At 36.4% G+C, this 27,765-nt stretch overlaps 1 protein-coding gene across 1 annotated transcript in view; it reads right to left on the bottom strand.

The window, feature by feature from the left end:
* KCND2 (potassium voltage-gated channel subfamily D member 2) overlaps nt 1-27,191 on the bottom strand; it is a 468,413-nt gene extending 441,222 nt beyond the window's left edge. Inside the window, exon 1 of the mRNA XM_060019963.1 lies at nt 26,077-27,191. Coding sequence (XP_059875946.1) covers nt 26,077-27,191 — 1,115 coding nt within the window. The remainder of the gene's footprint in view (nt 1-26,076) is intronic.
* Between the last annotated feature and the right edge of the window lie 574 nt (nt 27,192-27,765).

Genomic DNA, 27,765 nt, shown 5'->3' with positions numbered 1-27,765 from the left:
ACAGGATTTCCGATGCTAAGAGAAGAGCCACAAAATTCTAGGTGAAGGAACAAGTCTGGGTCCACTACACACTAGCCACTTTACATATGTCATTTCAACAAATCCTCAAACTTCTCTACCCTATACGCATTTCTGCCCACATCTTAAGATTAGTACCATTCTTATACATGTTAAAGATGAAAGCCAGGTGAAAGCCTTGGCAAAGATGAAAGCCAGGTAAATTTGAATATTCTCACAAAATGATCTGCTACCAGTGGCCGGGCCCTTAAAAAGCATTCAAATTTTAAGACCCTGCTCACGAAATTAAAATTAAGTAAGTAGGGACTTCCCTGGTGATGCAGTGGTTAAGAATCCTCCTGCCAATGAGGAGACACGGGTTTGATCCCTGGTCCAGGAAGATCCCACATGCCGCAGAGCAACTAAGGCTGTGCACCACAACTACTGAGCCTGCACTCTATAACCCATGAGCCACAACTACTGAGCCCGTGTGCCACAACTACCGAAGCCCATGTACCTAGAGCCCATGCTCCACAACAAGAGAAGCCACAGCAACGGGAAGCCCGCGCACCACAACGAAGAGTAGCCCCCCGCTCGCCACAACTAGAGAGAGCCCACGTGCAGCAATGAAGACCCAACGTACCCGAAATTAAATATTAAAAAAATGAATTTATAAAAAAAAAAGAATCTATAAAAAAGAATTTTAAGTTAGCAGTAAGAAAGTTTATTACTAAGAGCTTATAATGACTTTAATTCTACAGGATGCCTCCAAGAAAACCTGGGCTAAACTCAGTACAGACAAGTTTGGCTTCATTTAGGGGAATAGAACTTAAAGATAGAAATCGAGGGAGGAAATATTTGGAGTGTTGAGGAAAGAGCAATGAACCCATAGACTCTGCAAAGCCACTGAGGAGCAGGAAAATGCAAGTGGAACGCTTTGGAGAACAATGAGTTCATGGTTGAGGAAAAAGGAGACTGAAGTTGGAAGCAGAGAATAGGTAAGGCTTTATCATTGCTTCATTAAGATATAAGAAAAAAATCCCTTATTACCTCTGGGTTGAAGATGTCACCTACTTAATTTCCTTTATTACAGGTTGTCTACTTTTTTACTTATCTAGCCATCTCCTCATGATGCCTTCGGGGTAAGATAAAATGTCATAGCAACGTAGAAGGGCCAAAAGAAAAGAAAAAGATAGAAAGAATATAAATTTATGTCTGGCTTAACTTGGACACATTTTCAACTGAACAGTTTGAACCTACAGCCTCATAATTTTCATGCTCTTGAAAAAGACACTTGTAAAATTATTTTCTTACTACTTTTCCAAACTCTGGTTCAGAAAATTACTACCCTTTTGATGTGAAGGCTGATGTAACTAGTTATAGCTAGGACACAATTCCTCCTTTAATAATAAAGAAATAGCAATCTTTCACCTAGAATATAGCGCAGTGTCTGGATCTGAAGCATGAAAGATTAAATCAGTAAGCTTTGAAATTCTATTATATTCAGGGAGACAGTGTCTCTGAGGACAATAATATTGACAATAGAAGGAGGTTTCTTCAAGAGCATTTCAACCTATTAGCAGACTGTGGCATAGTGAAAAGAATGTCAGGCTGAAGGCAAGGAGACAGGCACTCCTATCAGGCTCATTTAATCATCAGCTGAGTATTTAGGTCAAACTAGTCAACTTCTCTAGTTTCACAATAATTCACTGCCTACTTTCGAGCACCTATTCACAGTAGAGGGAGGATAGGAGGAACAGAAAGGGAAGACTGGGGAGAGAAAGAGGGAGATGAATGAGAGAGAGAGGAAGAGATGGTGGTAAAGGGAAGGAAGACTGAAAGGGAGACATGGAAAGAGGAAGAGGGTGAGAGAGGCCTTTCGTATATATTAGTGGTTCTTCACTTTAACGGGCATCAGAATAAGCTGGAGGGCTTTTTAAAACACAGATTGATGGGTCTCACACCCAGAGTTCTTAACGCAGACTGCCTTGGGTGGGGCATGTGAGTTGGCATATCTAAAAAGTTCCCAGGTGACACTAGTGCTGCTGGTCTGGGGACCACACTTTGAGAACACTGTTATAGGCCTCCACCTATACGGAATCTTACCAAGAAAAGAACAGGTGTCATTCAGTTTGCTCCTTACCTTACTAAGAAAATTTGTCTCAATAACCATATTTCTAAAAGTCATTATTCTTTCTATGTGCTGTGTTGTTTTAAGACATTGAACTTTTCCTACCTATTCCTAGGATAGAATCATTATTACTTCTATTTCTGCTATGATTAAATGGATTTATTTTATATTTCACTACATATCAGAGGTGCAAAAAAAAAGAAACAAGAAAGCAGTGCACATTTATGCTGATGGGGTAGTGACAGAAAAATGGGCATTCTCATTCATTGCTGGTGCAAGTATGATTTGCCCCAGTTGTTTCAGAACATCTTGGTGCTATATGAAAAAAGCCTTACCAACTCAACAGCTAAAGGTACCATTGCACCCACAATTAGTAACAGTAATTGAGCACTTACTCTGTGCCAGACATTTGACTAAGTGCTTTATTTTACATGTGTTACAATATTTAATTCTCCCAACAGCCCTAAGAGAAAAAAAGGATCCCACTGTGCTTTTTCTTGGACAGATCAATTTTTTAGTTATTCACTTGTGCAGACACTATTTTAAAAGAGACATTGACACACAGAAGAAAGATGTGTGTACACATATATATGTATGCACACACACAGACACACACACACACATATATATATTCAGAATGAGAGTAGAAAGGCACATTCTCTATTTCACCCACCTCAGGATGCTTAGCAAGACAGTCTGAACTTATATTTCCTGCTCCAGATGAATATCCATGAAAGTTAGTTCTAAATCTTGCCATGTCCAAAAAGAGGTTGAAGTCATAAAAGGCATTTCCCCTAATTCTACCAAAATCAAAACTTTGTCCTTGGTAGAATATCAAGAAGCAATAAGCAAACATATTCAGTATCCTCGGGGAATTGGTTCCAGGACCCCGGTGGATACCAAAATCCAAGAATGTTCAAGTCCCTTATATAAAATGGCATAGTACAATCAGATGTGGAACCCATGGGTATGAAAACCTGACTGTAATGCCTTTTCTGAGCTTTCAAGGACAAGTATTTAATGATCTGATCTTTAACCTCTAAAACCTCTTATTCCAAAAAAGTAAATAGTAGCTCTGTTTGGAAATGCAATTCTCAACTTCTGTGGGAAAAGATCCCCAATTTTGTTGTTTCATAATCCACAGAGGAAGACTAGCTGTGTTTTTCACAATTATAGGTGAGTCTGTTCATAGATCTCTGGGAATAAACCTCATCTACTCTTTCTCAAAAACTACAGTATCTTCTTTCATGAAGTAATTGCTTCATCTCTCCCTGCTATAATCTATGGAAATTTTATTGCCAAAAGACAGCTCTCAAGTCATTTTGACTTGTAATATACATCTCCCATCTTTTCTTTATAACATGTGTTTACCAAACAATGTAAAATATATTAGCAACAGAACTTTGAATTGTACTACACGTAACACAGGTAGCAAAGTGTATTGTAAAGGATAGTAATGAGGAGACTGAGGTTCTAATATCTTGTTTTTCATTTCTACTCTACCTCTGCTTCTAAACAGCTGAGCAACCTTGTAAAGATCACTTCACCTTTGTGCATCTCATTTTTCTCATATGTAAAATGAGAGCATTAGATGAGGTACCCTCTAAAATCTACTCAAGCTCTCCAAATATATGATTTATTCTGATAAACTGTCTATGGTCCTGGGATGGTTTCTGGTTAAAAGACATTCCATATTTCTTAGTTCAGAAATATGCTTTTAAATACAGTTTGTGCATGAGTTCTAACAAAAAGACGTTATATTCTCCGGTAGAATAAAATTAATAAGCTGTTTTTATATCACTCTTTTAGATCCAAACATTTCAACTATACATGAAACATTTAAGACCCTTTTTAATAGCATGCTTAGTGTATTAATTAATATTATTTAAAGTGCATAGAATATGCAATAATTCATTTTATTACAGTAATAATATAGCTAGATAAGTTGTTAGAGAGAACTGGTTTGAACATATAGGAAGTCTTCACTAGTGATACTGGTTATTGCAGATAAATTAACTAGGCAAATAGTTCTCTGTATTATATATATATCATATATATAAATATATAAGATAGAAAGAATCTAATAGCAACATGTCGAAATACTAGCTTGTGTGTAGTTTGTTCTAACTTCCAACAAGTAAATTAAAGCCATATTTAGCGATGAAACAAGTAATGCAAGAATACAGAAATTATACATACAATTCTAGCAAACATGCATTTTAGTAAGAAATAGTCATCTAGTTACCTGTTTCAGTTTGCCCTGTTCCCTTATTCAAGTAAGCACTGGTGGGGTTATGCAAAACATGACGGCAGCACAATTTCTGTCATTTTTGTTGATTAATTAATATACTTTCAATTTATAGTCCGTATTTGAATCTTAGCTTATAGAAATGCTGCCTTTATGTGCATAACTCAAGCAAAATTTCTAAGTTGGAAAAACTCATATTCTATTGCCAGCAAAGATAACATTGAAATAATATAATTTCAGAGGTTACCACATTCCTCTGAAGAAACTGAGCTGCCATGGAATTGGAGCCAACATGGTGGTAGTTTTTGTAGTTCTTATTTATAAAGAAAGTAAGTGACTCCAGGATTTAATAAATTGGCAGAAATCATTCTAACATTTCAGTAAGCTCAGAAACAACTACGGCAGCAGAAAAAAACCCTTTAAAGCCTGTTTAAGCTCTTGGATGGTAATGCACCCCCCAAATAAGGAGATCTTTGGTAAATGTGGCGGGAGAAACTCAACGTTCACTTGATGACTAATTCTACTTCATTGCTTTACTAAGCAGATAACAATGCAGTGGCTGTAGCATTTTTACGTTTACTGCTCAGAAGCAGATATTTCCAGATCTTGCCTAGAAGTGAAAGAGTGGCATCGACCACATAAAAATGGGAATGTTTATAATAACAATACTTGCCTCAGAAGCTTGCTGTAAGGATTCAATGAATTAATTAATATAAAACACAAGAGCATTGGCTCCATAGTTAATACTATAGAAGCTTAAGTTATTGTTTGTTATGTGTTATTGTGTGATTGTTACATGCAATTCTTCATGTCCAATGGAGGTATTTCTTCAGATTCTTATTGGCTATCCAAGGGGACATTATAACTTTTGTGGGGCCTTCCTCCCTTAAAGAATTAAAAATGATATTTTACAACTGTGTTGGTATAAATATGAATACATGAATATTAAATATTAAAATATTTTTACCTAAAAGTTCATTTTTTCCTGTTACTTTAAAAGTAAGTAAACCATTCTCATGGACCCTCAAAAAGTAATGGCCATAGAAACTGTGCTTAATGTGAAGTTCACTTGTGGATATCGGAAGCTTAGTGAACTTGGAGTATATGGGGGAGAACAGTTCTTAGCTGTTAAGTTCCTGGATGATAATGAAGAGTTTCATTTAACCATAATTAATCTGTTTTGTTAAATTTGTGAGAATATTTCACAATGCATCAGTCACTATACAAATAACTTAATCAAAAAGAAAATATAATCTTAGCATATGTTCACCACTCAGTGTTTTTTTTCCTGAGTAATATCCATGTTCATTATATATTTTAAAGATAAACAATATGATTCAGCATCAGAATGCAAATCCAGTACTCAAGGACATTATACAAATTTATGATTCCTTGTTGTGGAAACACCATTTAGTTATTATACTTGTTGGTTGTGAGGAGTTCTTATGAGTTTTATCACTTGCCTCTTATTTTCTGGACAAAATACAATGGAATTATAAAATCATAAATGTCCTACTAACATGAATTAGTCCATTCTAAGTTAATTCAATCTAGTGAAGTGAATCTTTTCCAAACTGTTCTAAAAGAAGTTTGTCACTTATCAAGTATATCTTTATTAGGGCCTGGGACCGCTAATGTTTCCCTCAACGGGACCAACCCCTTTTACTGTGGATCTTCCTTAATGCCAACTTTGCTGCAACAGAGAACCAGTTCTGGATTTTCATTTGCAGAGCTTTGAATATATCATAGTTCTAGTATGTGCCAAAATAATTGTCTATTTCTACAATAAGGCAGGAAAGTCATCTACTGACTGTCAATACTTCAGCATTAATCTTCAAAAGGAAATCTTACTACTGGAACCTAAATGTTTCATCTCTTCTGTCAAAAACCCCTGGATGAGCTACCTCACAGGGAGACATGGTCATATCAGGCCTGGAATTGCCTATGGAAACTACTAAGAAATCTCTCGAAAGACATCTATAAAGACTTTGCCCGCTTTTTTTCCTTTTCTTCTTCTTACTATATGGAATGCAGATGTGATAACTAGAACTCAATTAACCACCTTGACCCTAAGGTAGAAGCCATGTGTTGAACTTGGTAGAGAACCTGATAAAAGAAGCCTGTGTCTCTGATGAAGAAATGGCCAAAACAGCTCTGGAATATTGACTTCATTTATTTAAGAAATAAAGAAATGTCTCTCTTGTTTAAGCCATTTTAATTTCAGGTTTTCTGTTACTCATAGCTAAATCTAAGTCTAAACTACATTAAGTGTGGTGTTTAAAAATGAGTGAATATTAATAAAATAACAAGATAGTGAAAACCTCAGATATCCAGGAGAATTTTCTCATGCAAGTTTCTCTTTCTCTCTCTCTCACACACATACACATACACACACACACACACACACACACACACACAAGGACAAAAGTGTAAAAGCTATGACAGTCTCCTTATCAAACTCTTAACTCACTGATTGTAACTCATTTATTTACTTTTGTTTATGAATGGCATTTGCCTATTTCTTTTACTGACAGTACAAAGTATTACTAAGAAAACGAGATGAAACAGAACCAAAGAGTAATAACAAGTAAGGCTAAACGATATATGTTGCATTAACCAGCGAATCTGTCCTCAACCCTTTTACTTGGATCAAGAGCCAGTAGCCGTATTGGACATAGCTTAAGAGCTATACTTTCTAATAGCAGTGCTCAATTATTACTGTGCATGAGCTGAATAAAAATGGATCTTAATCCTCTGTGTGTTTTCTCCAAGATTAGGCTTTAGAAACATTCCCTACTTTGCTCTGACATATATTGTTTTGAATTCATCAAAGCAGAAATGAAAAGAAATGCTTAAATCAACATCCTTCTCTCAGAAAACTTTTTTGTGCTGGTTCTCTACACTTATTTTTAGAGTTTATTAGCAGGAGCACCAGAAATGTATGGCTGGATAAGGAAGTACTCTCAATCATCCATCATCTGAATCACACTGAGTATTCAATTTAAAATCACGAACTCATCAATCACTAAATAGCTAGACTGAAAAGTATCAGTGGCCAGGAAGTTTTTGTTTTTTGGGGTTTTTTTTTTGTTTTTCCTTTTCTTTTTGCGGTATGCGGGCCTCTCACTGTTGTGGCCTCTCCCGTTGCGGAGCACAGGCTCCGGATGCGCAGGCTCAGCGGCCATGGCTCACGGGCCCAGCCGCTCCGCGGCATGTGTGGGATCTTCCCGGACCGGGGCACGAACCCGCGTCCCCTGCATCGGCAGGCGGACTCTCAACCACTGCGCCACCAGGGAAGCCCCGGCCAGAAAATTTTAGTCAGTGGACTGGTATAGTTCATATTTCCAGTTGTTCTCAATGTGAAGACTTATTTTTGTTTTCAACAACATCGTAGCACAGTAGCATGGTCGAGGTGCCCTAGTTAAATGAGTTTCCCATTTTTGGTGATTGTTCTAATTTTACGATAAAATTACCTAGGGAGAAGACAGTCCTTGTAGAAGCCTGGGATACCTGTGTATAGAGACGTTTTTACGATGTGCTTGCCTTTCTAAATTAATACCTCAATTATACATCTTTAGTAATACAAAAGTTTACTAGCCACACACTTAAAATATAGTAACTAGAATTGCTCTACATGACAAGGTAGCTACTAGCCACGTGCGACTTATTAAATGTTAAATAATTAATATTAAATAATATTAAAAATGCAATTCCTCAGGCACCCTAGCCACATTGCATGTGCTCAACAGACACACTTGGCTAGTGGCTACTCTTTTGAATAAAAAAGACATAGAACATTTCCACCATCACAGAAAGTTCTACTGGATAACACTGAACTAGATTTTCGTGTATCAACACACTTTGAAAGAGTATTAATTTAAAAATGTTTACTCAACAGAACAAATTTAGAAAATACAAAAAGAAAAATGTCCAAAAGATTTCAGTTAGAGACCAGGAGGCTTGAAACTCCATGGGAAATGATAGCTATTCATAAAATAGCCATGACTAGAAATGTTTAAAAAAAATAGAGTTTCTGAAAAATAAGATTAATGCAGAGAAGCTATTTAAAAATAATCTGATTTAAAAGAGGCATCATGGAAATATAAATGTCAAGTAAGAGTGTTCAACTAATAAAAAACAATGGAATCAGTCTCCTTATCATACCAAAGTTATAATTCTTTAAAAACCAATAGCTTAAACAATTCTTAGAAAATAATTGCTAACTGGATGGAAGGTTTAGTGTTTGGGAACTCTAATTGTTCTTTCTTGGCTCTTTTTTTGTTTGTTTGTTTTGTTTTGTTTTGTTTTGCAGTACGCGCGCCTCTCACCGCTGCGGCCTCTCCCGTTGAGGAGCACAGGCTCCGGACGCGCAGGCCCAGCCGCTTTGCGGTATGTGGGATCTTCCCGGACCGGGGCACGAACCCGTGTCCCCTGCATCGGCAGGCGGACTCTCAACCACTGCGCCACCAGGGAAGCCCAGTTGGCTCTTTGTAATGATGTCTCTTTTCCAGCTCTGGCTCTGGTTTCTTCTGACCTAGCCAGAAGATCCAAAGACTACTTCAAATGTTTGATTCTTCATTTCTCTAAGTATTGGAACACTGCTTCTCTCAGTAACTATGTATAGTACAGTATCGCATTTAAAGTATTCTTCCAAATTTATATGATGAGCACCACCCAGATAATTAGGATGACTATAAAGAATTCACTCTTAGACTACTTCACTATGGACTAAAAGAGGCTTCTTCAAAAAAATAATCAATATTCCCGTATGATCACACTATAGGCACATATTCAGTTCTGCCTTTCTAAAAGTGAAGGATAATATGGAGCTAGTCATTAGGATGAAGTGTTTCTCAGAAAAAATATCTGAAATCAGGAATCCACTTTTAAGAGATTAAACTGAAATAGAGATTTCCTTTCTCCATGGTCCTAGGAATTAAACTTGATGAGATCCAGCACTTTGAAACTTTTTGAAAATGTTGTGGGACAAGTCACCACATTTGAAGCATGACCTCAAACACGTCAGTTGGAACAAAACAGTCTGTTTTAAACACAGCTTTCAGGAATTGGAAGACATGTCAACTTCAGATGCAACACTTACACTTCTTGATACTGTACACGAATGCAATCCTGACCTGTCAAAAGAATACTGAATGACTACAGATAAATTCTCCAGCACTAGAAGAGTTATGCCAACCTTTTCAATGTGTGAAAAACAGAATTAAGTCTTTAGTACTGCACATGAAAAAGAAGTCCAATTGTTTTAGGTTATACTTGAGTATTCAGTGTTTACCTCAAAAATTTCCATGAACTCTCACGGTAGGGAGTCCAGCCCAATCGTTGTGAATCCTTCTTTGGGGAGCAGTTTATAGCCACTCTAAAGCATTGAGAGTATCCCAACCCAAAAGTCAAGGCTGTATAAAGGTGCTTGCTAGCAGGGATTTTGGAGTCAGGATGCCTGCACTTGAATCCTAACTTGCCCATATTTGGACTCTTGAGTTTGTACTAACTCATCTGCAAAATATTGATAGAAATTGCAAATTTCTATAAAGTTATAGTACGACAAAAACTAGAGGATCCATGTAAAACCATTAGCACAATTACTAATACATAGTAAATACTAACACATAATATCTAATATTCGTATTATTGCTAAAATACCCTACTTAGACCTTTGCTTTTGTTATTCCCTCCATCCTCATTTCTTTTAAGAGCCCATACTCATCCTTAAGTAGTTCATTCAAGACTCACTATCAGCAAGCCCTCTATGAGACTCCCAGCTAGATTAGGTGTCCCTCTCCAAGGCTCCTATAATTCCCTGGCATAACTTTATTACTGTACCCTTCACATTGTAATGTGCATGTGTGTGTGAGTGTGAGAGTGTGTGTGTGTGTGTGTGTGTGTATTGTGAGAGAGAGAGACTACACTGTCGCATATGCCTTCAAGGCAGAAACTATGCCTCATTCATCTTTGTATCCCTAACACTTAGCAAGAGCATGCCCAGAGTAGGAATGCAAATATTTTCTGAATAAATGAAAGAATAGAATCTTGATATTTTCTAATAGCTACTGAAACAGAACATTTTAATATTCTTGCTGCCAAAGCTGAACTAAACTGATGTTTCATTGAGTTTGCTTCCTTGTTTTCAATATGAATTCTGAGTGCTACATATTGAAAATCATTATCTCCAAGCTGAGATAATTTCCCTTTATAAACAGTATACTGCATATTTTAATCAAAACCAACATAAAAATCAGCAAAATAATGTATTCAATGCCCAGAGTGCTGGATCAAATTAAGTTAGATACAGTTCCTGACCTCTAAAAGTTTTTAATACAAGAGAGAAAGTACAAGATAAATAAACATAGATGCCTCTCAAATATATTCTGTATGTATGTATGTGTACATATCTATGTACATAGCTACAATATACATAATAGAAATGTAGAGAAGTGAAATGCACAATAACAGGCCATAGTGTTTACCTAACAAGCATAGTTTCCTTGGAAATCTTCACCACATTAATGATTTTTATAAATTTTTCATCATAGGAATGGCTTTCAGTCAAGTCCTAATTAATTTTTAGTAAACTATGAAACCATTCTAAGATGCTCATTATAACCTGAATGTATGTTGTCTCTAAATTTTAAGTTACATGAAAATGTCTTTATAAATATTTACTTTGTAATCATACCTGTTTATTTTTTAAGGCACTAATAATCTAGTGATTTTATAAATCAGAGATAACGTAATAAGTTACTTCCAGGAAGAAACAGAGATGAAGATTGTTGAAAATATTGTTTGTCCATTTATCAAGTGTAAGCTGGCATCATTTTCTGACTTATATATGTTCATTACCACTGACATACTAATAAGCAAGTCAGATGAAAGTCTACAACTAACTTTTTTTTTTTTTTTTTTTGCCGTACACGGGCCTCTCACTGTTGTGGCCTCTCCCGTTGCGGGGCACAGGCTCCGTATGCGCAGGCTCAGCGGCCATGGCTCACGGGCCCAGCCGCTCCGCGGCATGTGGGATCTTCCCGGACCGGGGCATGAACCCGTGTTCCCTGCATCGGCAGGCGGACTCTCAACCACTGCACCACCAGGGAAGGGAAGCCCCTACAACTAACTTCTTGTAGCCAATATAAAGTCTATTTCTAAAGTAGTGACACAATCAATCCTCTCTGCTGTACTGAATGTGTATTTTATCCAGTCATGTATCATTTCAAAGATGCTTGGATAACTTCAAACAGAAGATGTTAGAAAACATCCTAGAGGTTCTTTTTCCCTCTGCAATAAGATAAAATAAACAAGGCTCCACAACCTGCCCACCTTTTCACTAAACTATTTTAGAATGACTGTGTTAAGGATTAGGTTTCGTCTTGAATGACTTCAATTAGGAACGATGCAAATCACAAACAACACATGCTAGAACAGTCTATTATAATAGTCTTTCTAAATACACTTCAAGAGCAGGAAATCTAGTTTTGTCATTGCTGGTCTTGACACACTTTGAACCAAGCCTTTTTCTACAGCATTTCTACCTCTAGAAAAGCAGTTTACAGTCCTACTACTAGTTACTTGACAAATATAAATAATTTCTAGACTTACGTGTTTCTGAGGATAGTGTACATGTTTTGGAGACAGAACTAATCAATTCTTTCTAAGTCACATTTTGTTTACCTGTGAAATAAAAGCAAAGCCTATATTGCAGAATCACATGTTATAAGAAACAATGTATGTAAAGCAGAGATTAGTGTAGTGCCTGACCCAGGGTAATTACTCATTAAATGAGAGCTCCTGTTATAATGATGATGATGACCATGATCATCATCATCTCCATTTTTTATGTCATGGAATTAATCTGATCAAATAAGGAGGAACAGGAAAGCTGCATGTCTGACCCTTTTCCTCTCTCCATCCCAGTTATCTTAATAGGCTCATTATTAATGATCTTCCTAGGGAGTGATGGGAAAAATCATCAGAAACCTGAATGAACCTCAGCCTCTGGTCAAACAGAACCAGACTAGCCTGTGGGTGCTAGAACAATTCAATTAGGATTTTTTAATATACTCTCTCCTTCTCTTCTCCCTTCCCTACTGGATTTTAAATGTCTGTTTGCACTGGGTAGATGCTTTCAGGTACAATGATATGGATAAACACTTCCATTGATGAGAAGGACTCCTACATAGCTTTTCCAGAAGAACATTGTCTATTGTGTGTTCTGTTTCATTTTTATAATACAATTAAACAGATGCATGGAGAAATCTGAGCCATGTAACTAGGTTAACATTCAAACAATGCACTTTTATTAGCTCACAGAATGAAATTTCGCAAGGATTTAAAAAATCTGATAGAATTTATGCTCAAGTAGTAAACAGTATAAGGAAAGAGAAGAAAGAAACGTTTTATAGCACTTCAAGTAAAAATAAAAGACCTGTTATTTTACCGCAAGATCGGTAGAAGTCATTGCATTTAGGCCCTATTCAGAGATACACAGTATTAGTGTCACTGTAGGTCATGACCTCAATGTACTTTCTTCCAGTCAGATCAACTTCAGATATCTGAGATCAAGGCAATGAGGGGAGTCCAGAAATCACACTACATGACAAAGTTTGAATGACTTAAGAAAGTCACCCTAGCAGAGAAAAGCCTAAGGAGGGCCATGATATCTCTCTTCAAGTACAGCCCTGGAAAAGATGTGAAAAAGAAAACATTCTGTTCTGTCGCTAAAACCTAATCTGGATAAACCAGTGATAGAGAAAAGTGTTCCATGTCAGCTCAACGTTTTAAAACTTGATAAAAACGTGAGTTGTGCTCCCTTAAACTTCCAATTACACAGATTATTCAGAAAAGTTCATAGAAGGCCATATAAATATAGAGAATACATTAGAAAGAGGGGCTTTCAACTGGTAGAAGTTTGAGCCAGGTGATCTACAAGAAGTTTTTAGTTTCAAGATTCTATGATTCTAAGAATATAAAGAACTACTGTTTGAAAAATCTCACTTAAATGTCTGTATCTATGAACATGTTACTGAATTTATGTAAGTCTCATGGAGTATGATGGCTTAAGCAAATAACATGAAATCAAATGGGATTTGGATATCGCTGCAAATAAGTAAAAGTTAATTAGAACAAAGGAAGCAAAAGCACTAAGAAAATTGAGAGGTAATATTTAAATTAATTGCTTTCTTATTATAGAAATGGGTCTTTCAAAATATAGAACACGTAAAGACTTAATATATTTCAGTGTACTTATCTCTGAATCAACATATTTATATTAAAGAGCAAATATTATAATATTTTCAATGGTAATACTAAACTATTTATAAATTGATGTTTTGAATCATTTGAAACTACAATGGATACAGGCACTCTTAAACCATTTGGAAAAAAGCAAATACCAATTATATTTTACCCACAAAAAAATTAAGAGAAAACCAACAGCTACAGAACTCAAAAGTTAGCTCACATGCATCCTAGCCATTCTTTCCTATTTACTAGGACAGGCCTCAAAGGAGGAAAGGAGGCCCCGATAGGAGAATAACCCTGTTCAAATACCCTTGTAATTTCATTTGCTCCACAGTCTCTAACTTGACTACAAGAATTGATGATTGACTCTTGTTCTTTCCAACCCAGGCAAACAATCACTCATTTCAGAGCGTTAAAAAGTTCTTCACACATCTTATACAGTGCAAACACAAATATATCTTTAAACTGCATCCAGGCTCTGTAGAGTCAGCCAGTGAGAAGAGCCAGGATTTAAAATTCCAGTTCTGCATAGAAATTATTCTTTCATACTTATATCTTTTCTTCATAGTGCCAAGCATATATTGTCTGGCACATAGGGATAGTCAATAAATTGAGTTAAATGAAATCTGGATTCTATGTTTATTTGTTAGGTTTTGCATATGACCGTGCATTTATTTTTCTGTTTTTCTGGGCATCATATTTTTTTCTGTTAAACAGTAATGTTCCAGCATGTTCAACTGAATGCAACACCTGATGTACAACAATTTCATAGATTATTAATAAATACCAATTCTAAGGTGATGGTGAGAGACAGTTACAGAGAACAATGTTATAGAGAGGTAAAGTCATATGTCATGTATCACAGATTATTTAGGGTGCTCAAGTGTTAAGACCATAAAACAAGATTCAAATGTCATCTAATTCAATCTCTATTCCATCCTCCTGCTAGAACTGTTTCTCTAATTTCACAAATATGAATTGAATTTTTTTGTATTCAGAAAGACATTTTTAATTTACTTTCATTTATTCCAAGGATATTTATTGATCACTTATGAGGGTCAAAACACATGAGAAAAGTAAAACATACACATATGAGAACAAATATAACTTATAAGTGAAGGTATTATTATTTGTGTGACAATAATTACTTTCAAATTAATTCAGAGCAGAATTTATTAAGATTTAAAACGTGACAAGTAATTCCAGATTTTTGTTCAGTCAACATTAGACAGATATTTGAATGCCAAAGGAATCTATGCACTGTGCCCAGAATACACTCTGCATTTTTCTGCCACTGAGGCTGCTTATGCCACGTAACAAAAGCCTCCTCTGTGCCCCACCATGGCTGACATCACTAATTGGCCATGCCATCCATTACTGGTGACCCTAGACATGCCTGAAAATTCTTCTCACCAGTCACACAGGAAACTTCTAAATTCTAATGGAGTTAGCATACAAGAAAAAAAATATACATGTACACTTCCATAGCTCTTAGTACATGGGATAGTGAGTAACGTGCTAGCTAGACAATAGTCTATGTCTAATGATTTTGCATTAGATTTGGAAATATTCTCTAAATGGCCATTTCTTACGCTGATTGTCTATAAAAGCCAAGGCCATAATATTTCCTGATGACATAAATCTGGAAATTTTTGTTGACGCTCAGAACAATGGCCCAGGATAGATAGGTATAGCTATGAGCCAACAGCACAGAGATGAGAGAAATAATACAGAAATGTAGAGGATTTCTTTAGAAGGTTAAGGAAAGTGAATAAGGATTTTGAGAACCGTTTTACAGAGGAATAAAATCAGCATGTCAAAACTCTAGACATTTATTTCATGTGTAATTTTTTAATGTACGTTGAGCTGAAGACTTTGCATCTGCGGGAATTTTATTTCTGTATGCAGATATTTGTGTGTCAGAGAATGTGTGTAGCTGAGAGAGAAGTAGCTACAAAGTATTATGAGTGATATAAGTACCTAAAGTGGGTTGGACACTTAACTCTACAGTAAAAAGGAAAAAAAAATCTTTATTAAGCATCCATGATCCACAAAGCAATGTTCTAGGCATTGTTATAAAACCTGCAGGAGAGATTTCAACTAAAGTCTGAGGTTCTCTGAAGAGAGAACTTTTGTCAGCAGGCATATTGAGGCACCTTAAACACAACAAGGCTACAGGTAGATCATTTTTGATCCAGGGATTGTTTTTCTTAATTGGTTCCTAGGGATACTGCAAATGAACAGAAATACAATATGAGCTCAGAAACAAATTATTAAAAATAAATTGCATGTGTAGCTCTTCAATAAAAGATTCTTCTAAATCAACTAAAATAAAAGTGAACAAAAATTATAGACCCAATTAAAATATATTCTGGATTAAAATTTTTAAATCCATTTTTTTAAATATTGCAGATTTCAGTAGCAGGTCAGAACTTTGAAGCACGGTGCGAGTGGTATTTGTCTGATGTTTCTGTCTGGCTCCAATCTTTGGTAGAAGCCTAAGATTCTTTTACTGGGGTACCTGATCAGGATCATGAATTTCTGTTGAATATTCTCTGATTTTCTCCTAGAAGAACTTCATATCCAAATTCAGACTTGTTTCTCAAACATGTTCTATTGGTTTTGGTTACAGCTTCCTATTTTAACTAAAAGAATTTGCTTGATTTTTTTAAATAACAGTTCTAGCTGTGTGAACTAAAACATGTTTCTGAAGGAGAGGCCGTATTTTGGTTTGCTCCCATTTTATTGAATAATTATTTAACTTATTTTCATTGATCATTCTTGACAACGGGAATGAAAATGTGGCAAAGCAAGGACAGCCCATGCATGGTATGAAAAAATATCACTGCTATGTCTATGGAGGTGGTGCCTGCCAGAAAGTATGGGCCCAATAAATCTAGACTCTTCCTTGCCCTATTGTAAGTCAGATTATCTCCTTACACACATACACATTCATTCATTCATTCATATTCTCCCTCCCTCTCCTTCCCTCCTTCCCTTTTTCTCTCTCCCCAAATATATTTTGTTCAGCAAAAGTGGCATTACAGAGGGTTGATAAAACTGTCTTTCCTATTTATCTGACTTGGAATAAACCTGCATCATCTAACTAATCTCACTTCAAACCAAGATTTCGAAATGTCATGGCAGGTCTCTTGATCTTGACACTAAGAGACATTTAAGTTTCCATGAGATTACATTTATCAGGACTTTTATGACTGAATCATAACTTTTGACCAAAAGTTTCCTACTTTTACCAAAGTTAATAACCAGAAATCCTGTAGCCACAGCTAATCAGACAGCATCCTTCAAGGCAGGAAGTGAATTTCAATTCCTGGCCATAGGAATCTTCAATCAACCTTTCCCAAGACCCTTCTTTGCACCTAGACCTCACGGGAAAACGTTCATTACATACTTCCCTATATTTACCAGGAAAGACTATGACGTCATTTTGGACAGGCTAGCAGCCATGAAAAGCCAATTAAAAAGCTCAACATCAAATCAGCCATTCTGTGGATTTTTACACAAAACTTCCCTTATGCTCAATTATAATCTAAGAATGCACTAGTAATTTGTTTTCTATATTTAGGTCCTCCACAGTTGAAATCCCTGACATGTGATTAAAAATTATCCTCTTTGAAAAGTAAATCCTTTTGAATCAATTTTCTGCTTGTATAGAAGAAAAAAAAAGAAGAAAAAGAGAAAAAAATATACTCTAAGAAAATTCTGGTCTCATGAGATTTAGATTGACTTTACGCTGGGTGCTGTCTTGGCTTCTCATAAGCTTTTCCCTAACTCACAGACCCCGATCTAAGACTCCATATTCCTTATGTTCATTATGATCAGTTGGCCAGTTAGCTTCTGCCCCCACTGAGGAAAGCTCAGCCCACCCATGCCTGACAGTTTAGGAAATCAGTAAGTTTAAAAGCTCACAATCCCCAACTCCCGAAAGGAAGCAGCTGTATCGTCTTTATTCTAGTTGCTCTGCAGAAGAGTAGTACTAATGTCCATTATCCACATCACCTTGTTCCTTGGCACAAGATAAGATAGGGCTTTTGCAAAAAAGAATCCATTTATCACCTACACTGAAGATTATTCAATTTCTATCTATCTTCCTACATATATATTCATTAGGTAATATTAAAAACTAGCACTTTTGCTACTTCGTCTAGATCATTGTTTTGGTTTTGGTTTTTTTTCATCTCCAGCTCTAGTTTTTATTGTCCCTCACAGGTCTCTCTCAATGCAAATTCCACAGCCCAAATCCCAGCCAGAAGGAATGACAAATAATTAAGGACAAAAGATGAAAATAATTCACATGAGACTGTATGATGAACTTTGCATACTCACGAACATATGCCAACTATCTGTTATCAAGGAAATGGAATAAAGCTCTTCAGACCAATGAAAAGTTAGTTTTCTCTTAAGAGAGAAAGGTGGAATATGTATATAATGCCTAAGGGATGTCAAGTACTTGCCATAGGAGGCCAGTACAATAAACAAACAAGTACCAAAGTGTCATTTTTCAGTGTTCCCTTATTTACAGACAAATTACAAAATTATATAGAAATTAAACCCACTTGCATATTAGAAATGCACTTCAATTCACCCATGGATCAAAGAGTCATTGTTTTAAACAGTGTATTTTAACCTCCTTTCAAAAGATTACTAGCTCAAGATCAAAAATATTCCCAGATTAGAATATCAGAGCTATCCTCAACATACAATCTTCCAGATCACTGGAAATTTTAAGAATCACTGGTTCTTAAAATTTTATGAGAGAAGTGAAAATGCAGTTGTCATGGTTCCCACCTCCAGACATTATTTCAATTGTTTTAGGTGGCTGCTAAGGGTCTACATTTTTGTAAGTGTCCCAGGTGGTCCTAATTCTGATGGCCTTTCCATCCACACTAAGAAACATCACCCAGAATTTTCTCAACTCTACAAATGAATCTTGTAATATAGAAACGATATCCCATCCCTACCATGCTCACAACTCTCTAATGTCTATTATGTCTCAAATGAAACCAAAGATCTTTGTTGTGGTCCACAATGTCCTACATCATCTCATCCCAACAACCTTTCAGACAGTATTTGCTACGAAGCCCCTCCCCTGCTTTACTTCAATTACAGTGGCCTTAGGGAGAATACACCTTGTGGTCTTGGTACTTTTCTCTCTTCTTCTAAACTCTTCATCCAGATATTCACAGGACTCCCTTCATCCCTTCAGAAAGCCATCAGCTCAGATATTCCCCTAGGAAAGGCTTTGTCTGTCCCCTATACAAAACAGCACACTTCTTACCCTGATTTATTTTATTAATAGCACCCACCACTGCCTGGAATTATATATCTGTGTTCACTTTCTGCCTCTCCTACTAGAATACACAGTTCTTAAGGTCTGGAAGTTAGCAGTTATGCTTACTGCCATGGTCAATGACAGGCAGTAAATGATCAACCAAAGTCTGTTAAATGGAATTGAACACTATGAGTCACATTTTGATTTCCTAAGAGCATAAGTTACTGGTGAGACTTTGGGTTTCCCAAAGCACTATTACTGGTATTTTTAAAAGTGAGGAAAGTGAGGAAGATGGAAGAATCAGGCCCACATAAGAGCAAAAAAGACAAGACCTTTTACTTTTAGAACAAAACCTTCCCATTCTATTTGACATTATTTCAACTGTCTTCCTACTCTTTTACATTATTTTTTCTCATTATTAACTTCTGATAACTCACTTATTCTCCGCACACTTCTTATGATTATGATCTTCTTTACATAACAGACTTGTCAAAACTTCCAACGCAAAATGGATTGCACCATGCCAGGATAGGTATCTACATGTATACTTACATTTTGTAAAACTGCCTTTTAATCGCTTAGAATGAAAACTTCTTCCTGAACAGAGAATACATTTATCTCATGTGTCATTTACAGACAATAGTTCTCTATTTTTAAACAATTCCATTCTATGCAGAAATGAGTGCACCTGAATAAAGGAAAAAGTGCCAATTTGTGTTTACTGGGTAAGAAAGAGAACACCTTTCTAGTGACTGTCACCCAGGTATCTTTTTGACCCACTGTGTCACTTGGGCTACTCGTATTTAGATAGGGGACTGAACTTGAAAGAGAAGGCAGTACGTTTCTGTGCAGATTCACTTACATTATAACATATCTCCATATGCTTCCCAGAGGCACCTGCAATCTACCCAGCCTTCACCAGAAAGCAAACTGATTAAGGAAATAGCCATCGACAGCCATTAATTCTAACCTTTGCAGAGAAGAATGAGTTACAGCCCTCCCTAGTTAAAAGAGAAAAATAAAAAGGATGGATTGTAGTGCATTCAAAGACAAAGTGTTCAAATAAAAAAAAAACTTGAAATTTGTTAACATTGAACAAAGCATGTGATTAGATTAGTCGATTCTTGCTAATGTTGAGATGGCACTGGTCCATGGCTAAGGAGCTCTCCATGGTGTGCATGTATCATCTCACAGCATGACCAGCAACACAGTAACCAGGTAATAAGTCTCCAAAAGGTATAGACCCAAACCTCAAAAGCCTTTCCATGTAGTTAGGCAGGCAAGAAGTAAAACCATAAATTATATAAAAAAATAGCACTTACTAATGTCAAGTGTAATTCCAACTATAGAAGATGTAGGCTTGGGAGGTTGAGAAGGCTTCATGGAGAAGGTCAGTGTAAAGACTGGCTCTCAAAGGAGAAAATTAAAGGGCAAAAAAATCCAGTGGAATCTACTAATGCAAGGAGATATGCAAATGTACACAGAAATGTGTAGAGATGGTGTTTCACCCTGGGTTTCTTTTCAATACCAGATCATAACTCACACCGTCAAATCTATCTGCTGAAGTTAGTGGGAGAACAATGCCTATTTCTATATATATACTCATGCTCGGAAAACAATATAAGACACATGGAGAGTAGGGAAATAAAAGAGTGAAATCATTTTTACAGCTCTGCAGGAAGAATCATACCTCCTTTTCAGGGAAAGTTCTTTTCACCTTTCCCCTTCTTTCAATGAGAGAGAAGTTAAATTGTACAGTTTTTAACAATCAACAGGCCAACTCCTTTATAGATAATTCAGACAAAGTAACTGATTTATTTTCTTCTCCATCAGGCCAGGTAAAATTTCACTATTAAGTAGTTTTCCCCCAAATGACCTAAGAGTTCACCAGATGAGAAACACAGGGTTGCGTTATATCAACTGGGCACCTCATGATAAACTCCAGTACTGTATGAATAAATGCAGAGCTAGCAGTGATACTGAGGGATGTGGAAAGAGTGAGTCACAGAGAGTAGAACTAGGAGAGAAATGCATTAAAATAATAGAATAAAGAACATACTTATTCCTTTCTTATCCCTGAGCATCTGCAGTAACCCCCAGCTAATTAGTACTGCACATTTCTAGATAATGTTTTAAGGTCTTCAGGGGAAAAAAAAGAGTAGAAAATTGAAATTTCAAAAAGCACTACTGATATTTAATTGTGTAACTATGGGCAGGCCAAAAACAATTGTGTATGTGTAAAATGACGGATTTTAAATAGACAACAGCTAAGTTTCCTTCCACCAGGAATTCAGAAATTAGGGAATAAGAAATTTGAACTTCATGAACTCGTTTTCAAAGATGAGTATAATTGGGAGAAAAGTTTAGACAAATACATGACATCAGAATTAAATGAAGTAATTATACAAATAAAATATATATAAGATCAAGTCTATCTGTATTCTAAAGGGAAATCCTGAAAAGAAAAAAAAAATCATAACAGACCCACTGAAAATTAGAAACCAGTCCCTTTTCTAGGATGCCGTGCCAGGAGAACACATCTCATCTCCTCCTGACATACCTCTGTCTTGCAACCAAGCAAAGGCTTATAGAAAAAGACATAGAAAGCTGGGTGAATACACACTTTCAAAACATACATACGTCACATCAAATATTATCTCTAATTCAAATGGTGACTAAAACAAAATGAAGACACTTAAGATTTGGTTCCCTGTAATGCTAAAGGAGGAATACATATCACATTTTCTACATCTCTTTAAAAGTTCATTTTCAGCTCTCATCAATTAACATGCTCTATAAAGAACTCTGTAAAAAATGTGGTATAGTATGCCAAAAGAAAAATGGATGTTACTCATGGAATGGCTCTTCACCCAAAAGATAAATTTTGGTCCCCCTGCCGCCCCCCCGGCCCGGCACCTCGTGAAGATGTATTTGATTAACACGTTAGCAATATTCATGCATAGGTGCTGGCACAGGAGAAACTATAATTCCACCCATTTTCAGTATTGCTGGGTAAACCAGAAGTCTCTACATAAATGATTCCACAAGATACACTCCCAACATTCCCTAAAGCTGTGTAGTCAGAATAGTGATGAACAGAAGGAAGATATTTCAAAGTTTCTTCTTCTTTTTAATAATATATACTTTATAACATGTACTATATAAAGTATATAACATATACAACACAGTTAATATATGTATATGTTGTATGGGATATATAGCATACTTGTATGTTATATGAAATAGAACATATATGACATACATATGACATATTTTATATAAATATATAATCCCCCTAAAATTATGCCATTCTAAAAAGAGGAATTTTCCTCATACATTGTTAGGAAAATTACAGTAAAAGTATTTTGCTTTTTTGTTTCTTAAAATAGCAATTTACCAACTATATCAAAATTAAAATATTATAGATTTAGTTTTGATAGTCTTATAAATAGACAACTACACTAAGTTTTCTAGGAGCATAGTTATAATTCTACCATATTTGTTTCTGATGAATGTACACTATAAATGAAATTTTTGTTTTCCCAGGTTTGCAGGGAAACCAAGAATGCAGGTATTGCCTAAAATAATAGCTCCCCAAATATTTAATGTGCCACCTGGTACCTCTTCTAATTCACAAGTCATGAGCCTAAGGTTCAATGGTAAACTGAACCTAAATATATGTTTGTAAAATCGTTTTTGATTACGGGTGAATGCTTGGAAATTTCCTAAATTTGACACCATTTAAGTACTACCACCTACATGAAAAATAACAACAGGATGTTACTGCCCAGAGGTCATTAAGACAAAAGAGGACTTCCAGGTTCTTATTCTCCCAAGGCAGTTGAGGGTAGTAACTAGAGGTTACATTGCAGAAAAGAGGGAGGCCGGAAGTAAAAGGGTCATCAGGGCCCAGTGCAGGTCAACAAGTATGCTCAGAAAGAAAGGACTGAATGGAGGAAGAAATATACAGGGCCACCCAATTTAAACATTGTTTTAAAAAAACCTTTCTGACATTCTTTCATGGATTTCTAAAATTGTGCTCTTGATGTTTCATACTTTAATTAATAGGAAATGGGTAGACTTCAAATTATATTTTAAAGCATTCACTTTACTAGCAAATTAAATAATTACTTATGTAACGAGCATGGTTAAAATATGGAATAATGATATATATGCTATTTCAAGGAGCACAAAAATGATTAGATGAATACACAATAGACCCACTCATTTCTTCAGACCGAAAAACCAACTGAATATTGTCTAAAATGACCTGAGAGGTAGCAGATAATTCTGCCAGTCCTGAATTACAAAATTCTTGGCCCTTTCTTTTCATGTAGATAATGTCTGTATGAGCTGGAACTTTCAAACACCACTGTCTAGGATTGCATTTTCACTTCTATTATCATTAATTGATGAATATTAGCTCCATTAAAAATAACAGCCACATAAAAAGAGTTCATTGACTGTAATGGGAAATTCCTGGTCATCTATCGGACATGGATTGATTTTAGCTGCAACTACTGAGTATTTTCCAAAAAGTTTGTATCTTACACTTCATCGTATAAGACTACAGTGTAAAAAATAAATTCAAGCAATGGCTTTTGTTAATACTTTCTATTCTTAAATGAAGCTATTGAGTCACAATGCAACCAAAGTTAAGACACCAAAAAGGCAGGATTTTTTTAATCTATTTTTTCAGAAAAGTATAATACATTTAAAATATATTTTGATGAGAAACAGAAGACATTTTTGAGAAAACTTTGCTACATTATAAAGCATATGCTTTGTTAAATGTTTGCATATATTCTCCGATAAATGGGTTGTATCTTGATTGCAACATTTCTACATCTTTAAAGCATGACTGCTATATTACACCAGGATCATTAATTACCTTAATTTCCTGAAAATTAAAATTTTCATCTATAGTGGAACTTAAGTCTTAGAAGTAACTCCCATTTTACTTCCAAGTTCTGAGAAAGTGTGTGTATTTAATTTTTCTTACATACTAACATTCAGAACACGTGAACTAAAACCATTTCATAGATTTTACTCAGGTATTGTGATTTAGTTTCTTAATTCATTTCAAGAAGCAGATGCTTCTAAGCATTTTATTTATATAATAAAAATTGTCATCAGTGGTTAACAATTCCTCATCTTTTCCTGAAAACAAAAATAGATTTCATAATAAAATAAAAATTTGAAAGTCATTTCAGAAAACAAGTTTTAAAATAATACTAACTTCTCAAGTCTAGAATAGAAATTTCTAGCCAGATGAAATTAGCATCTCATCAACATTCATTGTAACAATGCTTAAATTCAATCAGGTAGAGGGCATATAGTATTAAAATGACTTACTGATACTTCATGAAAAACACTGTCACAGACACCTAATTTTTAAAAATATATTTCCTTTTAATACTTCTTTCATTTCCTCTTAACATAGAGTCCTCTTTTTATTCATAGGTACTTTTAATTTGAAGTCCTGATAGTGATTTATACTATCCAACTGTCCTTAATAAAGACTTCAAATGACATAAAGACAACAAGACACAAACCTCTTGGTTACAACTAAGCACCTGCACTGCTAAGGTATTCTGCATGTTCTTCAAAATGTGTCACAAAATTACCAACAGGATAAAAGGCAAATATAAACAATAGGTTATAGAATTTTCACTGATTCATTTTTGAAAATCCACTATTAGGCCTTCAAAAATATGTGAGACTAAATCAAAATCATAAGTCATTATATTTTACTTTAACATAATTTCTTGACTTAGCCCAAAATTCTTCACATATAAAATATTCCATTAGTTAGCCATAGGACAACATGAGAATTCTGTTCAACACAATATGTCTAATAAAATTAAGTTGACTTTAACCACATTGTCATTTAAAGAAGGCAATTAAATTAGGCTGAAACACAAAATTTAAAAAGCAGCCTTGGGAATAACTTTTTCTATTACAGCCATTACCAAATCCTATTGAACTGATTAACCATGCAAGAAAAGCAGCATAAAGCTGAAGAAAGGGCACTAACATCACTACTTGGCTTATCTAAGAACTCATAAAAGTAAAAGGCTCTTACCATTTTACTTTACTATATACTCTAATATATAAATGCTGCTACTTTTCTGCAGTTTAACATTATTAGTAATGTCATATCTTTCTTCAATCATCTAAAAATCTTAATTCTAGCTTAAATTTTATTTTAAAGAACAATATTAATTCAGAATATGTCCCTTTGGTGGCAAAACACGATTACCACCAAATAAAATAATAAAGAAAAGAATTCTAAAAGGAAATTGGGGCCCAAAATTCTCTAATGCAACCAGCCCTTGGTGACCATCAATCTCATCAGATACTGCTCTGCCCTCTGTGTATTTAATGAATATGCGCCCATTGCCTGATGGGATCTGTAGTTTCTTAAAAAAAGTGTGGTAAGAGTCACTTGCTTCTTTATTTGAAACTATGAACGCAGAAACTTAAATATGTTGCAAATATCATTCCACTGCATTTTGTAGAGTTGATCAGTTTCAGCCCTGATATTCTAAAACACTGCATAACTTATCAGCCATAATGAAAATGCATATATATGAATATGTGCATACACATTACAAAATCCTTTGATAATATCTATAATCTATGTCTTAAAATGCTGTAAAATGAGAATTATGGTTCTGAGAGGGAAAATGCATGCCAGAAGTATTCACATGAAAATAATATTTCAAATATACGTGGAAACTTTTCAGTTCAATACACTGAAGCACTTTCTAGGCATTTCAATATACACTGTGTATTTTCATACCTTTACTTGAACACAAATTTTGTGTTTTTCATTATCATTATATTTTTATGTCTTCATACATATAATACTGATGATCTTTATATTCAGGAATTCCTAAATTTCTTTCTGGATTTATCACTTTCAGGCATCAATACTCAACACTGGCCAGCAACTTCCTAAATACTTCAATCACTACATCATACTCATATCATAGATCAAAAGAGTTCTTCAGAACCATTTAGATAATATTTTCCTGAACCCATTTAAGAAAGAGAAAGATTATTTGCTCTTAGTAAGTATATAACTTAAATGGGTGCACAACCACCACACACATATACCACCTCCATCCCATTTCCCTTGATGGCACCTACCCTAGTGTTGTCATGGTGACGATGGTGTACCAGAAGGCAGCAGGGATGCTGGTGAACTTGCTAGCGGAAGACCCCTTCTCTGCGTAGAACATAACCGTAGCGAAGATGATGATAGCCATGGTGAGCGAGAAGAGCAAGAAGCCCAATTCAGAGGCACAGCTCTTCAGTGTGTACCCCAGGATGCGCAGGCCTTGAGAGTGGCGGGAAAACTTAAAGATCCGGAAGACCCGGAAGACGCGGAGTGTGACAAAGGCTCCACTGACATCCTCATTGTCTGTCATCACCAGCCCAATGTAATAAGGCAGGATGGCCACCACATCGATGATACTCATGACGCTACGCACAAAACGGTAACGACTAGGAGCTGCTGCCAGGCGAAGCAAGTACTCAACTGTGAAGATCATGACACAGGCTGTATCCAAGCAAAAGAAGGCCACGGCGTACCGCTCCCCACAGGGCAGTTCTTTAATGTGACCTGGGCTAGACCCACAGGGCACTGTTTCTACCACATTAGCGATGACTGAGACGGCAATGAAGAAGCCGGTAACATAGTAGAACACCAGGGCCATTGTGCTGGTGTGAGGGTTCTCAAAAGCCCGCCAGACCCTCTGCCGAGCCGTCATAGTGGGCAGCGCGCTCTCTCCGGTGTTGTCGGTATCAACATCGTCCTGAAGACGCTCCGCGTTCTCTCGCCGGCGATCCTTGTACTCCTCATAACAGCAGTCGCCAATAATTTCTGGGATGAGGCCAAAGAAGGCTAATTCTTCATCATAAGCGGAGATGCACTCATGGCGAGGGTAGTGGAGTTTCCCAGTGCGGTAGAAATTCAGGATGTGGCGGAAGATGTCTGGGTCACGGTCAAAAAAATACTGCTGAGTCTCTGGATGGTAGAAAAAGTCCCTCTCCGAACTGCCCAGCAGAGTGTCTGGGTACCGTTCCAGGGTGTCCTGCCATGTCTGGAAACGAGTGCCACTCACATTCAGCACAATTAGAGCATCCTGAGTCCTTTTCCTCTCCTGCCTCGGGGGAGCTGGCATGGGCCCCGAGGCCACAGGCATCCACCCAATGGCCGCTGCCCTTGCAAAGGGCAGCCACGCTGCTACCCCCGCAGCCATGGTTCCTTCAAGTGCAGGCCAGAAGGGCAACCAAGTCTCTACAATGGGTCACTCAAAGTAGCCACAATCACCCACTTCCTCCCGTCAAACAAATACTACTGGTCGAGAGGTATCAGCCTTACTCCAAGGTAGGGCTCCTGGTGAAGTCACAGTTCTCAGAGGGCAAGTTTCCCTCAAAGACAGGTATTTGGAGTAACGGGGGGAAAATACAATGTCCTAACAATCACACCCAACAAAACCTAATCAAACCTCTTCCTGCAGTCGGACCAGGCTAGCCCCGGCACAAATAAGTACACAGGTGACTTTCGATGCCTCAATTTCTTCAAACAGGTGTCTTTGATTTCTCCCTTAACACAGTCTGGAGTGTGTGTCGTGCAGGATAGAGGAGACGAAGGACAGACACTCAGTGGTATTCTTTTGAAGAATTAGGGAACCCTTCCACCTTCCTTTTCAGCTCTTTCAAACCTTCCCTTTTCAAGTGGCCCTTCCCGCCAAAGGAATCTCAAGAAGGAGACCTGTTGTTGTAGCTTCCGAGGTTCGGTCACAGCCGCTGCCCCACGTCTCTTTGGGAGTC

Source organism: Delphinus delphis, chromosome 9, assembly GCF_949987515.2.
Source record: "Delphinus delphis chromosome 9, mDelDel1.2, whole genome shotgun sequence".
NCBI classification, from domain to species: Eukaryota; Metazoa; Chordata; class Mammalia; order Artiodactyla; family Delphinidae; genus Delphinus; species Delphinus delphis.
Note: the sequence above shows the minus strand (reverse complement) of the source record. Positions and strands in the feature narration are given on the sequence as shown.